The sequence below is a fragment of the Protomyctophum bolini genome (assembly GCF_963924005.1).
Source record: "Protomyctophum bolini genome assembly, chromosome: 7".
In the NCBI taxonomy this organism is placed as follows: Eukaryota; Metazoa; Chordata; class Actinopteri; order Myctophiformes; family Myctophidae; genus Protomyctophum; species Protomyctophum bolini.
This window is the reverse complement of record NC_137868.1, coordinates 34,174,381-34,191,024: the sequence shown is the minus strand read 5'-3', so window position 1 is coordinate 34,191,024 and position 16,644 is coordinate 34,174,381. Positions and strand designations below refer to the sequence as shown.

The window sequence follows — 16,644 nt, the reverse complement described above, 5'->3', positions numbered from 1 at the left end:
ATAATTATTGTAATAGTTATATTTTATTGATATTTATCATTCTTGGTGTGGATGGCCCTTTGTACCTACTGTAACAATTAAAATGATAATGTCTTTCACATGGTCCATGCACAGAGCAGGAGAATGAGAGCATTGTAAGGAAGGAACCCAAGGGTCGCACGCACACACGCGCACACACACACACACACACACACACACACACACACACACACACACACTCTCACACTCACACACACACACACACACACACACACACACACCACACACACACACACACACACACACACACACACACACACACACACACACACACACACAGGGGTTTGTCACCAACAAACAAAACTTAAAAAAAACAATGACAAATGGGTCAATACGGCAGCCAAAGAGAAGTTAAGTCGCACAGTCACACTAGCAACCCGATAGAATGTAGCCCAGTCTGCTTCACAGCTGGTAAAAATAGAGGGAAAGGACAAAAGCATAATACCACTTGCCATTCAATTAGACGAGGACAAGACATTCCTCATGTTTAATTGTTTATGTATGCCGCCAAGACTGAAGTGAGTCTAAATTCATACCCACCAGCCACCACAATGCATAAGGACTCGTCTGTGTCTTATTGGAGGGCTGTGGGCAGTTCAGAAACCTGTCTACCAGTGACATCATCGATGGGGATGTGGGAACTGCCCACAACCCTCCTATGAAACACAGACCGAGTAGAAAATAATTGTGCTATTTTATCATGAACATTAGTGAGAACCAATTACGGTATATGAAGAGAATGTTGAAAACTGGTGAAGTCATCCTTTAACCATTTACAACCTAATGCCCCTATTTTGAGAACATCAAGTCAGACACAATGTTCAAAATGTCAAACATTTTGAAATCAGGGCACGTATCGCACATCAACTCGTAGATCGGCTATTGCCATCCGACAAAGTATGAAATGGGGCTTAAGTAGTTAATCAAACATGATCTCTCCTGACAAGTACATGCAAGTTGGCATGCAGGGGTGATTATAACTGGTAAGCACCCCCCACCCCCTGCTAGCACTAATGAGGACATCCAAGCATGCACCTTGTTAACCTCAGGTTATTAGACATAAGGGGAAGTAAGGGAAATTGCCTGTTTAACTAGCCATCATCTCCCTAGTAGTTGAATGTGAGCTGCATGTGACCCTGGATCACACACACCATAGAAACATCAATCCTTAATGTGGTATGAGGACTGAAGAAGACTGAAAACATACAGTATTCAGTCACAGCCGCACCAACTATAAAATTAATAAAGCTATTGCATAAGAAAATTACAATTAGTTCTAGCTGCATGCATACAGTATTAGGTGTCAAAGTACAACAGATTTAAAATCCTGAATGGTAATCTAATTCACTGTATTTATGTATTCATTTTTACACAAATTGCATATAATAGTAAATGAAAATGTGGACTCGAGACCAGACTCGAGACGAGTCAATGAGTACTACAACACTATTCGTCAATGATTATTTTTATACAACACTTGTTGTGTCACAAGATTCAAAATCCCAGATGATATCTAGTCTTATATCACAATATCGATATACAGTTAATATGGATATTTTACTTTCTATATTATATTATAAGGAGAACGCTGACTGATTTAATAATAATAATAATAATAATAATAATAGTATATAATGTATACTTGTATGTATAATAATAATATATGTATAATTAAACCTGTGTGTCTGTCTAACTCAGGGCGTGGCTAATATAAGTTATTACAAGCCTTTTGACAAAGTACATTGGCAGGACTCACTGACATCTGACAGCTCACAACGTGTCAGATGAGCTTGTAGATATTTTAGCTATTCTTATATTACAATTGAGAGAGGCTGCTCACATTTTGTGTTCAAAATCGGGTGGCCAAGTCAGACAGTGACATACGCGGAATATGCATAAGTGCAATATGTGAGCACGCCGAAGGCAAGTGAACTTGTAAGTAAAGTAAATAATTTCTTTATGATTATAGCATGTCAATGTTTGGTCACAGCACACACGTGTGGCTGTCTGGTTACTGTTATCTCTCAGCGTCACAGAGGCCCACTCTGATGTCCATGCCTATTTCATGCTACCCATAATCCTTGCTCACATAATGACCTATGTCTAAAATAAGGGAGATGGTGCACTGAGATACAAGCTGATAATAAAAGGAAATAGTTCCAGTGTTATCATCATCTAAAATGTCTAATGCATAAAGACACAGAGCAGACCAAAATATACAAATAAAGGTTGTGTATTCACACAGATTGACTGAGTTTACAGAGCAATGTCCTCCTCTTCACAATGACTCACAGCATAGCACTAAACATCAAGGAAAATATTATTCATCTGCTTAGTAAATAGAAAAAACATAGACATAAGAATAGGTTGGGCTGCCATGGCCCATGAGTCTTCTACATTGGCACATAAATAGTTTGCTTAGCTCAGAGGCAGGAAGAACTAAAGCTCTGCTGTTCCATCTGGCAAACATCACGGCCGACCACACACACCTCCTTCTAGTTGAGCGTTGTGTTGAGTACTGAAGCGTGTGGAACATGTAAGGTCACAAATCTTCTGAGTTGAAGTCAACTGTGACCTCTATGATCCATGGATTTACATACACGACAGACGACATTGCCTTTAACTAATTGTCTGCCTAAATCTACATCGGACGAGTTTTATTAAAAGTCACAGATCGCCAAGAACGACGTTGAACGAGTTATTATTAGTTTATAATGCATCCGGCATCGCTAGTATTATTTTGACCAGTTCTTGGCGTCTCCGTCGTCTGGCAAGTGGCAACGCTTTGCGACGTTGTGACGTCATTGAATATTTTCCCTCTGTCCACACCGTCTTTAGTGACCATCGTTTTTATCGGAATTGAAGCTCAGATTGAGGACGATGTGCTGTTATCGTAATTCAGTTTATAAGTGGTGAATGTCAGCAATAACCTCATGTTCTCATGTTCAACAACTGTAGTTTTTTTTCTTGATGCTAAACTGTGTGCTTTTAATCGTGTAATGCTAAATTTCATATTTTTGCCTAATGCCTACTGTAGCACTTTGAGATTCTGAGGGTGACGGTAACAGTAAGAGGTTATTTCATTATCGTGATGTGATCAAGGGCACTCACCTCTTTGGCGCTTTTGATCTTCTGCAAGAAGGTGTTAAGCTCCCTGGTCTCTGCGTGGAGAGCTCGACACACCGCCTGGTAGTGACTGGGGGCATCACTGGGGCTTGGTAGGTGGGAGATACAGAGCTACAAAATGGAGAGAATGCGATTAACACTGCCTACAAAGACAATAACGCATCATCCAGAAGCCATAATGTGTCATAAGAGTTATTACATATAAGCCTTCTTTATAACCTTTATAACAGTCAAAAGGCACACTAGTTAGACTGTAATAGCTTATAAGGTCTGGCATTCAAGGTGAAGTTTTATGAACATCATTACGTTACGACAGCTCATTGTCTGTCATCAAGTAAAGTAACGGGGCATTTACTTCTACATTTTTGTGACTAAAAATAAATAAATACATACGTACATAAAAACACATGTACGTACATATGAACTGGTTATTTACACACTTTATTAGACCATGAGCTGCCATAAAGAGGTTATGGCTTGTCATCACTACACTCTCCATTACGGCCGGCACACACCAGAGAATGTGGGCGTGTGTGACGCATGTGAGTCACACAAGAACACGTGTCACGCGCATAAATAGACCCAATCCTATTTTACAGCCTGTGTATGCGGGGCTCACGCTATCTGTGCGCCTGGTGTAGCCGGTATCATTGTTATCAATTGGATCTTTCCAAACGTGCTTAACGCGTGCAATAAATTCCACAAATACGCCTGGTGTAGTCTGGGCGTTAGGGTTAAAGAGAAAGCACCATGATGTTCATAAGACTTTGAAGCCTTTCATGCAAAATGGGTGATTACTGTATGATGAGCAATTGTGAGCGGTTGTAAATACAGTACATTCTAACCAGAGAAAGATACTTCAAAGACATTCATTGGCAGAGGAATGAGACAACGTGTTCGTTTTTTGAACACTTGCTTTAGGACAATTGTCTGGGTTGTATGTCTGCACAGCTCACACAGGCACAGATACCTGTATAGGCACAGAGTGACACCCAGTAGTGATGACAAAATACTATGTTCTTGTCTATTTCAGATGAACAGACGGTGCCCTAGGCCCTGCTTGGCTTGATCCTGGCATCCACTCCCCCAGAGTCCCAGACTCTGCAGTCCTACTGTAATTCAAATGAAGCTATTGAGGATGGATTCCAGAAAATATAGCAAATGGCAGACATATTTCTCTGCCATTAACATTTTGTCAAAAGAGGAATCTGTGAGGAGATTAGTATTCCGGGGGTCAATTATTTTCCATATGCATGATGTTTCATTTACTTTAAGAGGATAACGCTGAAACACTCCGATTAACAGCCAGTCAGCAAGACTGTGTGACCAACCCTTAAACAACAGAACAGTATGCAAATGCTGTACTGTAAGTTAGAGAGTAATATAGTGGATAGTTTATGGCATGGAGGAAACAGTGGATAGAGAGGAAGGGAGTGACAAGTGACGAGAGAGAGAGAGAGAGAGAGAGAGAGAGAGAGAGAGAAGGACACATAAACTTAGCCACTGGCCAGGCAAGACTGCCACACTGCTCAGATGTGTCTCTATGGAGATCTGATTCTTTGCCTCTGGCACTAATTTGCCTGTGTGTGTGTGTGTGTGTGTGTGTGTGTGTGTGTGTGTGTGTGTGTGTGTGTGTGTGTCTGTGAATGCATGCATGTGTGCGTGCGTACTATGTGTGTGCGTTGTGTGTGTGTGTGTGTGTGTGTGTGTGTGTGTGTGTGTGGCCTGGAGCATGGGGTGATTATGTAAACATTACTGTTAATCAATGTTTACAGGTTGACAGAGTGTCTATTTGCTCCTGAGGAGGAGAAATGGGTCATAAGAACTGGTCTGGTCACTGTGCTGTATCTGAGTCAACATTTTTATAACATCCTTACAGTGGAGGGAGACAGTTAAGTAGATAAATAGATAAATAATGTTGGGTGTGCCTGCAAAGTACACCAAGCGTACTAATTGGTAGTTATAATACATTAATGAAGGTATAACGGAGAGCACAGACACACACAGAATCCCCCCCCACACACACACATCATCATTTCTTATGTGGAATCACTGTTTCTGGGCAGCACTAGAAGACTCGTCTGGTTTCCAGGCTGGTCAAACATGACCGCCACAGTTCAATGAAATTTTCTTGCATCAGTTAGCCAAAGTAAAGGCTGTACTGCAGCATACTCCAAATGAAGTCGATCTTTTACCGGTTTCAGCAGGGCTTGCCGAACCGAACAAAGTTCTTAACACTGGTGTCTTTTCTCAATAGCCATTAGCTTCTGTTTTAGGCCGTGCCTTTGCAGGCTTTTTTCTCGGAAACTAATGCGCTGTTCGTGGTGTTGACCAGAATGGGCAATGTTCTGAGGTCTTTTCTGATTATCCGGTGTGCGCGATGGGAACATTGGCGTTTTCTAGAGAAAGGATTGGCCTTAATTTAGCTCGGTAGCATTAACACTAATACTTCAGCATTCAAGATGGAAGCCAAAACCGGACGCGAGTCATAGTGGGAATAGCCTGAAAACACCCGGCACCCAAGCACTACCACCTTTGTCCACCAGGTGGCAGTAAATGTGTTAAGGGACTTACTGTAGTAGTCTGCCTACCAACACTGTGGCTAGCTCGAGCCACTGCCCACTGAATGAAGCATTGTGTACAACGTTGGAACGGTGGATCTCCACTTGATTTCTTCATCATTCACCCTACACCTACACCGTGCTTTGGAACATTTGTCATGACATCGAGATTTTGCAATTTCAGGTTGTTTATGGTCCCTCAGAGAGGGATTACAGAGGTGCTTGTACCTACTAACTATTAAATTGATTCGTTCTATCAACTGTTCCACCTCTGTCCTAGTAGTAAGCCAATGTTTACCTCCAGGCTAACATTTACATGTACACAAGCGTCTACAATAATTTACACCTGGGCATTCGTCATTGCCCAAAGTTATCCAACCGAGGCCCGGCATATCAGCGCACTGAAAAAGGGCACAGACCAGTAGCTGTCATACCTTTAGTATGTCCCTGTAGCCACGGACATTACAGATATTCACGTGGTCATCTTCTGCATCCTCTTCTTCCTCCGTGGCTTCGTAGCCTTCATCGGGACAGGCCTCCACCTCATCCTCGGCCATGTTGGTCATGAGGTTGATGAGTTGCTCCAGAGGAGGGCTGAGCTCCCTCTCCTCGTTCTCCTTCAGTCCGTAGTCCAGAGCCTTGTAGATCATGATGCCCAAGGACTCGATCACCTGTTGAACCAAGAGGGGAGATAGATAGATAAATAGGTAGACCGGCAGGGGAAATTCAATTGTCATGGCAGAACTGCAGTTATGAAACACAGGACTAAAACACAGCTAGGAGTAAAGAATAATGGAATAAACTAGTTGCAATCCTGTGGAATTGCGCGTGTGGTCTGTCTGTCTGTCTGTCTATCTATAGGAATATTGTTTAATTAGAAGAGTTGAGTTAGGTATGTCTGTCTGTCACTGTATACTGTCCAATCAGAGGGCAACGCGCACAAAAGCCTTGTGAAGAGTTCCAAATCGCTGGACAATCGGAGGGGAGAATAGACAGTTATTGCACGATTTAAACGTTTTTATTTAATGCAATCCTTCATGTTGCATTAAGGATTGCATTAAATAATTTTCCATGATGCACTGTTAGGTTACTTAAATGTTAATCCCCCAGAGCCAAAACAAATGTGTCTTTGTTATGCAATAGCCTATCATCCACCACTTTCATGTACCAATCCGAGGCTGAAACAGCTGGCAAAACAGCTGCAATATGCTATCCACATGACACTATTAAGAGAGAAAAAGACCCAGACCTGTTGGCTATTCATGCAAAGATATTGCTCACACACTCATATGCGCAAGCATGGTCGCATGCACACACACACACACACACACACACACACACACACACACACACACACACACACACACACACACACACACACACACACACACACACACACACACACACACACACACACACACACACACACACACACACACAAATACATATCTTTCACATATAGAGCAGCCTGACCCTGAGGGATTACAAAGGGAAGGTCATGAGGGGAAAACGTCATCATTATCGTCATCATCACTGTCTATAATAGACATTTCAGTGTATCAGCCTATATCAACAGAGGGGTGCCCTGGGTGCAGCCATAGCTGAGGTGTCACATTAGACAGGTTAGGTTTGTTAAAGAAAGTCTGTCCTGGGAACAGAAAGTCACACTGTAGAAATGCAGCAGCCTTGTTAAAAGCGGCCAAATGAAGGATGCCAAGGCCAAGACAAAAGATAAAAGAGAGACAGGGACATCACATGAGGGGCGGAGGGGGGAGTATTCTGCTGCCCTGAAAAAAGGGAAGGGGAGAGAATGAGAAGAAACGTAATGAAAGGAAACGGCGAGATTGACTCGAGGGATGGGAGAAAAAAGAGATAGAGAAATGGAACGGAGAAAGGGGAGAGCAGATATAAAGAATGTGAAGAGAAAGAGCCAGTTGTCTGTAGAGGATGAGAAAGTTCAAGCGGCGAGGAGTAGGATGAGATATCAAGAGACAGGGGTCTAAGACTGGGGTCATCGGGAATGTTATTATAGACGGCAGATCAAGGGCAAGGTTACATGACCCCTGGAATCAATAGGGTCCATGGTAGGAGGAGTCACATGAGAGATCTGTCCTGCCCATCAGTAGGCATGAGAATGGGGGCACCTCAGGGAACCGATGTAGCCGAGGTCTAAATGTCGAGGTCTAAATGAGAGCTCTTTGTCTCAGCAGAGTAGCACCCTGGTACACGCCCACTGATACACTACACCACGCAGACGGACAAGCCGGCCCATGGATGTGCAAGTCATGAGGTGGAACACATTTAACACATAATGCACAAACGCCACAGGTAGGCCCTTCAGTTTGCACACACGAGATAGACATAGATAACGAGACACCCGCTGAGCATTCTTCCCAGGTTTTAGACAGATGTCTAATAGGCGACTATTGCTCAGTGGGTGCTGGGTGGTGCTCCTAACAGCAAACACATACTGTACACAATACATACACATACGCACACATGCGCACACGCGCACCCGCAGTCCCGCACACACACACACACACACACACACACATTTGCACAGAAATACACGATACTGCATAATCTCAGGCTTATGTGCTGTCATATTGGCAGCCAATAAGATTACACTGTAAAACATATGATATAAGATACTGTACTTTCACAGACAGGCAGATCATGCTTTGAGACTGAGGTGTGAGGTATGAAGTATTTCAAGGTTTTTTTCTCCCATATCAAATCACTGCTTTCATCTGGGTTACTGTTCGCTGGTCACGCGAGTTCAGTCAAGGGGTTTCAACAGAACAGAGAGATAAGAGAGCTACTGTCAAAGGGGATTAAATCCAAAACAAATAAAGGCTCCAGCACATGATGTGAGCTAGACATTCAGTGCACAGACAGTAAGTTTCATGTGTTTCCGAATAGTCACATGTGATAATCAACGATTGCAAAGAGGGAGGCATTTGTTAATTGCTTATTTTTGAGAAATAACTGCAAACTGGGAGAAAAAAAGAAGAAGCTGAGTCTATGACTACACAGAGGCTCTCTAATGTGCTGCACTCAACCATGAAATTGAGCTAACTCAAGCACGTCTCCGTTCTACTGAAGCCTCCTAATTCCTTGGGTTGAGGAAGAAGAAGGGTAGCAGGTTAAACTAGAAAAAGTGCCCTTCTGGGCACAGGTCTCCTCTGGGCACAGGAGTGTGTGTGTGTGTGTGTGTGTGATGTTTGGCAAAATGTTTAGGAGTAATATAAACATGTTATTTTGTTTGTAAGTGTGTGTGTGTGTGTGTGTGTGTGTGTGTGTGTGTGTGTGTGTGTGTTTGTGTGTATGTGTGTGTGGGGTACAAAGCGGGCTACTCCTGGAAAGGCCAATCGTAGCCAATCAGGGTGGATTATGAGAAATCAAACATGCATGTGTACCGATTTGCGTGAAATTTGGATAAAATCTGAAGGAGTAATATTAGAAAATGTGTTTTACATATGTCGGCCTCCTGGTGGCGCTATAAAGAGCAGATGTGAAAGATTCCAGGCAAAGGTTTTTCCTTGGCCTCTAGGGAGTTGGCATACAAAGTTATACACAGATCGTGCAGTTAGAGTTAAAAACACTATTTCGGCCAGTTATAGCGCCACCATGAGGCTGAGTTGAAAATGTTCAAGTGGCATTTCTTTCTGGGCCTAGTGGGAATGTGTGTGCACAATTTCACGGAAATCACACGATGTGTTCATGATTTGCAGCATTTTGTTTGAAACTGAGCACTCCTGTGAACTTTGGAAGCCAATCGTAGCCAATCAGGATGGAGTCTGAAGAATCTGAAAGACACGTTTTGTTTAATGGCTCTAGAGAGACTGTGTACCAATTTGCGTAATGTTTGGACAAAAGCTGTAGGTGTACTGTCCAAAAAAGTGTTTAGCACAAAGTGGCCTCCTGGTGGCGCTATAAGAGGCCAATGTGCAAACCTTGGCGCAGAGGTTCAGCTGTGGCATTCAGGGAGTGTGTGTGCAGAGTATGGACGGACGGAGTGCAAAACATACTCTCTCCCCATGACTTTGGCCTGGTGGAGACAATAAGATGACAAGAAGGGAAAGCAGGAAGATGTCAGGCAAGAGTTGAAGTGAAGTGAAGTGCTGCAGAAACAAACACTGTACCTCACACAGAAACAAACATCGTACCTCAGTCAGATTTCAATATTCCTGTCACTGCAATTAAGACAGTCAACCACAGGGTAGAATCTAGAATGATGTTCTAATTTCAATCTGCTGTTTTCATTTTATTTATTCTTAATGTAATTGTGTTGCCTCTTTCTTGTGCACACTACTACCTGTTGTGTCACAGGGCTCCCTTGGAAAAGAATAAGAAAAAAGAAAGATTGTGTCTTCACTTTACGGCTATATGTTCATGTTGTGCATATACCGTATTACCGACAGTAAATAAATGATTATGGATTTTTCAAGTTGGCATTTGTTAAAATGATTAAAAATCCACCTGTTTTTAATGGCTTGCAACTAATCCCTTTAGGTTTACATGAATGGCTCTTAATTTGTCTCTGCTATATTTATTTCACTGTTTTCCAATCCCATAGCTAGTGTAAGGGCAGCAGAAATGTGTGTCATCGTGCTACCCCTTTTGTGCCTCCACAAACATAGGTCTACTTTAACTCAGTCAAAAGCCTGTGGGCAATGGATTCTCGTTTGGTTGCATACAAAGACAGCACTATATTTCCATTCATGATGGTTCTCTCTCCTGTAGGCAATATGTCATCCATTACTTCTTCTCATGCACATCAACACCCACCACCACGAACACGAACAACCAACATACAGTACTGTACACCTACAGTATCACTTATCCCCATCACATATCTGTATACTATTCAACAATTGTTATTTGCTGTTATATCTGTGGAACAAACCGTGTAGATTTTTACATAACAAGTTAAAATTGTGTTTCACGTCATTCATATTACGACTTCAATGTTATGTTAAGGCGTCACTTTTAGGCAACTTAAAGGACCACTTCACCACTTGTCAACCTATCTTCATATAATAGGTCCTAAAAATAAAGAATAAATGGCACCATTTTTCTCTACTCAATCTGTGTCTCATAGGAGGGCTGTGGGCAGTTCAGAAACCCGTCCACAAGTGACACCATCGTTAGGCAGATTTCTTTTTAAACAATTGTATTTCCTGGGCCTATGCCCAGGGCCCCAAGAGGCCCTAAGACAGTTCTCTGTGTGAAGAAACTGTTATTAACTTTACATGTATCGCCGCAAGGTTGAAGGGCTCAGTTATTCATGTCAACAACAGAGGCCCAAATGTCCTACTGAAAAATGAAGGAATAGCAGGTCCTGCGCTGTAAATACAATTGAGATACAGGATTTTATGCATCCCTATCCCTACCCCAGCCAGGGTCCCACTGGCTCATGTCCATGTAACTTGCCATTCAAAGGACCAACGTCATGATTCATGTCAAAGGTCATGAAAAGACTTTGATAAGTCAAGCACACATCAGTAGCAAACTATCACATTTGAAGCCTTCTGGATGTGGTACGACAGTGAATGGTAAATGGTGCATTTATATAGCGCTTAAATAGATACATTACATTCACCCATTCACACACACATTGATCACCGATGACAGAGGAAACCATGCAAGGCACCAACTAGCACATCGGGAGCAATTAGGGGTTCAGTGTCTTGCTCAAGGACACTAACTCTGGGGGAGCCCGGGTTCAAACATCCGGCCACATATGCCTGAGCCACCGCCACCCCAGTGACACTTATAAGTTCAGAGTCTCTCACACAACAGAGAGACTAGTCAAGGAGAAATATTTTATCATAATAACCAGGTTGGAAATTCGTTTGATTTTAGTTTGGGCTGTCATGAATGTGTTCATTGAATATTAATTGGAACTGCTGTTCTGCTCTACAAATAACCGTGAACTGAGATAGATGAGAAAGATAATTCTTACAATTCATCTCACTGTGCTGTCATATGACTGGGATATGGTGATGCTTCACTGTTCAGCAGATATGAGCTCCCTGTCTATTGTCCATAAATGCATAACAAATTGCACACAGAGGAACAGAGAGCAGAGAATTCATGTGCACTAGAATCAAAGCACATAACCTCCCAAACTATTCATGCTGCGTTTCTCCTGACTTTCTCTGCAGTTTCTTTTTATGTCTCACTCATGGCATGCACATTTTAAACAAGAAACAAATCGCAGAATGGATCACCTCCTAGTCCTAGTCCTTAACTGAACGTTCTGTAAACTTCTGTTTATATTTAACAGTGAATGTAGCCATTAGATGTTAAAGTATAATCCCCTTCCATACTTTAAAGCTCCAACAACAGACATTAACAGAATAATGGGCTTGAACAGTTAAACTTTGACAGGGAGAAATATAATGAGGCGTAATCCATAACCTCTGACGTGTGGCCACATCATGGGACCAGAAGCATCTACTGTAGCTTCACAGCAGGACATGCACTCAGGAAACTACCAAGAGCTAGGCCACTAGTGGGTGAAATATTTGAGATACCTCTTTTTTCCTTAAAGCACATCCTTATTGAAACACAGAGAAGTATTGTGTGACTGATAATACCATCAGTTACAAATTTCCAAGAAATTCGATTTAGGAGGCCACATGGGCTACTACTATAAAATATTAACATTTTCTTCTGTAGACAGACACAGTGCCCTCTTCTATATTCTGCATGCAATTATCATCAATAGCCTGGAATTTGTCTTAAAAGAACCATGCCAGCCGTCTGGCAAGTTTAGCCCATTGACTACGACTCATGGTATAACAGTTCTTGACATCACTGGCAAAATCTTTCCAAAGGATAGTTTGTTTGATTTGTCATGGGATTCAATTACATTTTGAGGGGCGCTAACACCTCCAATGCATGGCTTTCCGAAATTACTTCATGTGGCACCCAGGTCTATGGGCTTTAATATATGTTTAGGGCAGTAAATGACAATGTAAGATGTCATCTCGCTGATAGTCAACTTGCAGAGACTTGAAACTTACTTTAGAAATGTAATAAAGTTTAATTAAGAAAAAACAATCATGTACTGTGCATGGTAAATGGTAGAGCAGAAATGCACGGGAGAAACGGACAGAGCATCATCGTCCGTGCCTCAGGTAACATTAGAAGCTGCAGGAGGATGAAGAACGGCGACATGATGAAGCCGAACCACAGAAAGGTAATCCAACACGCTAAATGTCATTCAATATCAGTTTTTAAAAAATTGCCAAAGTTAAGGTATTGTCGAGTTTTAATGCATTTTAAACGCATGGATGGACTTCTAGCCGGAAATCCTCCCTGGAGTGAAAGATTGATCTCTGAATAAAATCTATGAATTATTAACAGCGCAATGATGTTTAGCCAACACAGACTCAATTATTCAGTTAAGTTCTATAATATTTTAACGGCAAAAGCCATAAAATGGTCTATATCGGCCCTTTAAGTGGCTGTTAAAAGAGAGCTTTGTCTAACAATTACAAGTGATGTCCATGATCTAACAGAAAGGGTAATTTGGTAGAGTACATGCAGTTTTATAGGTTGTTGTTTATGTGAACATGTTCACACAACACTTGTTTCAATGTCAGGCTACTGCTCATGTCAGTCAGGCTACTGCTCATGTCAGTGTGCTATGCTGGCAACACAACAGAACGACAGAATTTTTCAGCCAGCCTCTAACTCTAAAGAACTCATCTCTGGTGCAAAACTGCTTAGAAGCTAGACTTTCACATTCTACAGTGTGTGTGTGTGTGTGTGTGTGTGTGTGTGTGTGTGTGTGTGTGTGTGTGTGTGTGTGTGTGTGTGTGTGTGTGTGTGTGTGTGTGTGCGCGCGCTCCCGCGTGCGTGCATGCACATGAGTTTGTATTTGATCTCTTCATTGCCTCTCTCCATCTGTTATCACTGCAATATTAACAAGCAATCCAGGTCCAAAACTCCCACCTAACAACAGTGAGCTCAGCATTGATCATCACTCACTCATCATCCAACTCAATCATCCAACTCAATAGCCAACACAAAAAACTTTCTGTTCAATCTTAAGAAACATTAACACATCTAGGCCTACGTATGTTTTTTTAATCATTTTCTTACTAGTGTCATATGAAAGACAAACATAATCACTGCAGCCAAATACAGTATTGCATAAACTACCAAGAAATGTAGTGCTGCATCCCTGATCTTCAAACCCTAGTTGACAGCTAGCCACAAGCATTAAATTATAAATTGTAACTAATTTAACAAATACACCCGTGTTTAATTAGTGGTGAACAATTCTTGCTCAAATGTGAATCTCAATTTTCCTCCACAAGAATTTAGATCACAATTCTCAGACTATTCAGATTTGTTCTGTGAAAATATTAATTAATTATATAGGCCACGCCCATTTGCGTTGGGATAGATTTACCGCCATTTTCACTTTTCTTCAAAACACACTTTTGGCTCTCGGTACACATGATCTTTGGACCTATCCGATTGAAACACCACAGGCAAAACTTTCATAGTCCATATCGTTCGGCTGTAATTCACTTCCAAAGTTAGTGGGAGGGGCCTGTATTAATGGCACAAATCACGAACTGAATGTCCAATCAGCCCCAAATTCTATTCACATGTCGAGGGTGGTTTAATCAACAGAGAGCCCAAAGCAATTCTATTTTCATTCAATTCCCTCCCAATCAGTAATGTGATCTATTACATCGCATTACCCACACTGTACATAATTTGGTGTTCATATATTCAGAACGGGTAAGGTCTAGTCTTACTGTATAAACACACAAACAGACAGGACTCATTACAATTTCCTAACACACGCTGCTTTCAGGCAGAGTAACCAGCAGATGAAAGTTAGTTGTCATCCTGTGACATCTGTTGACAGGATGGATCGACAAATTTACACTGTCCTTTAATTAGGTCTAAAATGTCACCCAGAACTACCATCAAAGAGGTTCCTTTGATTGGTGACATTTTCTCTCTGTCAGTTAAGGAGACCAGCTGTGGCTCTAGGGTGGTGGTGGGAGTAAATACAGGGGCAAAAGAACACTGAGGTTGACAGGTGGATAATATAGCACACATACTGTACAATACAGTAAACTATATAAAGTATAAAGACAATAGCCCAAGAGATAGGGCAATAATACAAAAGCACAACTAGAAAGTAGAAATGTAGTCCGACACGCTGAAAGGTGTTTGTTTGATTATTATGATGAAATGATCAATAGTGTAGTACTGTACCTCAATGATAACGATATGCCGATGTGATCATCATAAAAAACATATTGTCTGCAGATTCATGACAGCTGTGACATCTAACCTACAGTATAGCCTCTGATAGCCTGAACCATAAAGATATTCCTCTTATTATATTATAATCTTTGTTATATAGCTAAGCTATTATTATACTGACCGACGTTGTCCATCCTATGCAGTCACTGTACTGTATTCTAGGTACACAGCGGAACTAAGACCAAGCCTCAGCTTTGATTGTAGATCCTTTATTGACAGCGCAGCCTTAAAAGCTTTGCATATTTGTTTTCATACCACCTGGGTTAGGCGTCAACTAATTGTATACCACCCGATGACATTAGAGGTGTTACATTACAAGTATTTGCGTGTTTGAGGCTCTGTTAATTTTACTGTGTATATTGTACAATATGTTACACTGACTCTAGCACAGATAGTGATAGAAAATTGTGACACAACCCTCTGTGTCTACTTGAACCTCATATAAAGCATAGTGTACTAATTACACCTGAAATAATCTCAAAGGCCATATTCCTCCTATGGCACACCACATTGTTGTTGTTTTCCCCAGCATCCTAGTCATTATTGCGGCACAGTGCAAATCACAGCTGTAAATACTGTATAGAACTAGTAGGCATTAGGCAAGGTATGACGAAATGCAGTGGTGTTAAGCGTGATATTCTTATACTTGCACCCAGTCATGCACCCAAAACAACCAAAGTACAAGCATAAATTCGCTCTATAAATTTGCCCAACACTGGCATGAAACTACGTAAGTATAACTCAGGTTTTACAGTACAGTAGCTTCACTCACCTCTGTTGATGTGCATGGGCTGAATTTATCTGCAAAGAAACAAGAGAGAAATGTTATGAATAACAGTAAGGGTATGTCTGAAGTATATGAAGCAGCTTACAAACATACAGTTCCATCGATTGATAGATTCCAGAAGACTTTTTTTCCAAAATATTTCTATGAGTTTCATGACTGTGGGACCCTGTGATTATACTCCTCTTGGGTATAAGCAGAGAGGAGCCGTATCAATAAGATTCATGCAAAACTAAACTCACTGCAGTCTTTCCTTCCGGCCACATCAACGTCAGAAACAGCTTTTACTTCAATAATATGACCAATCGAACTCTTAACAGATGACCTTCTCAACAAACGGCAGTATTATATTACAACAAATACTCATGGGGTAGCTCTGGTCCATAGCCTTCTACTGCTTCTACGATTCTGCCGTGCAGTATAAGGCTATGGGACTTTCGGTTTTAAATCTCAAATCGAAATCAGACCAGCCTCTCATCTTTAGCGTAAATAAAAAGAACGTTTTTGCTACTCACCAATACAAAGACGGGTTGTGTCAATAGAAAGCCTACTTTCCTTAGTGGACGCACTCTGAGCCCCCCACCACACATATAAACGGTACTTTTTGGCCAGAAAGGGATATTTGGAGGATGGAGGATTGGAGAAGCAGTAGAAGGCTATGGACCAGAGCTACTCATGGGGTATCACAACAGACTTGTGCAATGTCTTCATATTAATTGTGATACAATATCAGGAGCAACACGCAATCATTTGGGGATAATCTTTAATTTATTAATTTGTCTACATTATAGTATGTGATTGGTTAAGAATCTAAGATGCAGAAATAAT

The 16,644-nt window shown here is 41.5% G+C and overlaps 1 protein-coding gene across 4 annotated transcripts in view; it reads right to left on the bottom strand.

Annotated features, from left to right (window-relative positions):
• Positions 1 to 16,644, bottom strand: part of spire1b (spire-type actin nucleation factor 1b) — a 36,259-nt gene that overhangs the window by 16,172 nt on the left and 3,443 nt on the right. For all 4 annotated transcript variants that reach the window (XM_080769224.1, XM_080769225.1, XM_080769226.1 and 1 more), the window contains 3 exons: positions 15,805 to 15,833; positions 6,161 to 6,397; positions 3,151 to 3,276 (listed from right to left, as the gene is read on the bottom strand). In XM_080769224.1, the coding sequence (XP_080625350.1) occupies positions 3,151 to 3,276; positions 6,161 to 6,397; positions 15,805 to 15,833 (392 nt within the window). The remainder of the gene's footprint in view (positions 1 to 3,150; positions 3,277 to 6,160; positions 6,398 to 15,804; positions 15,834 to 16,644) is intronic.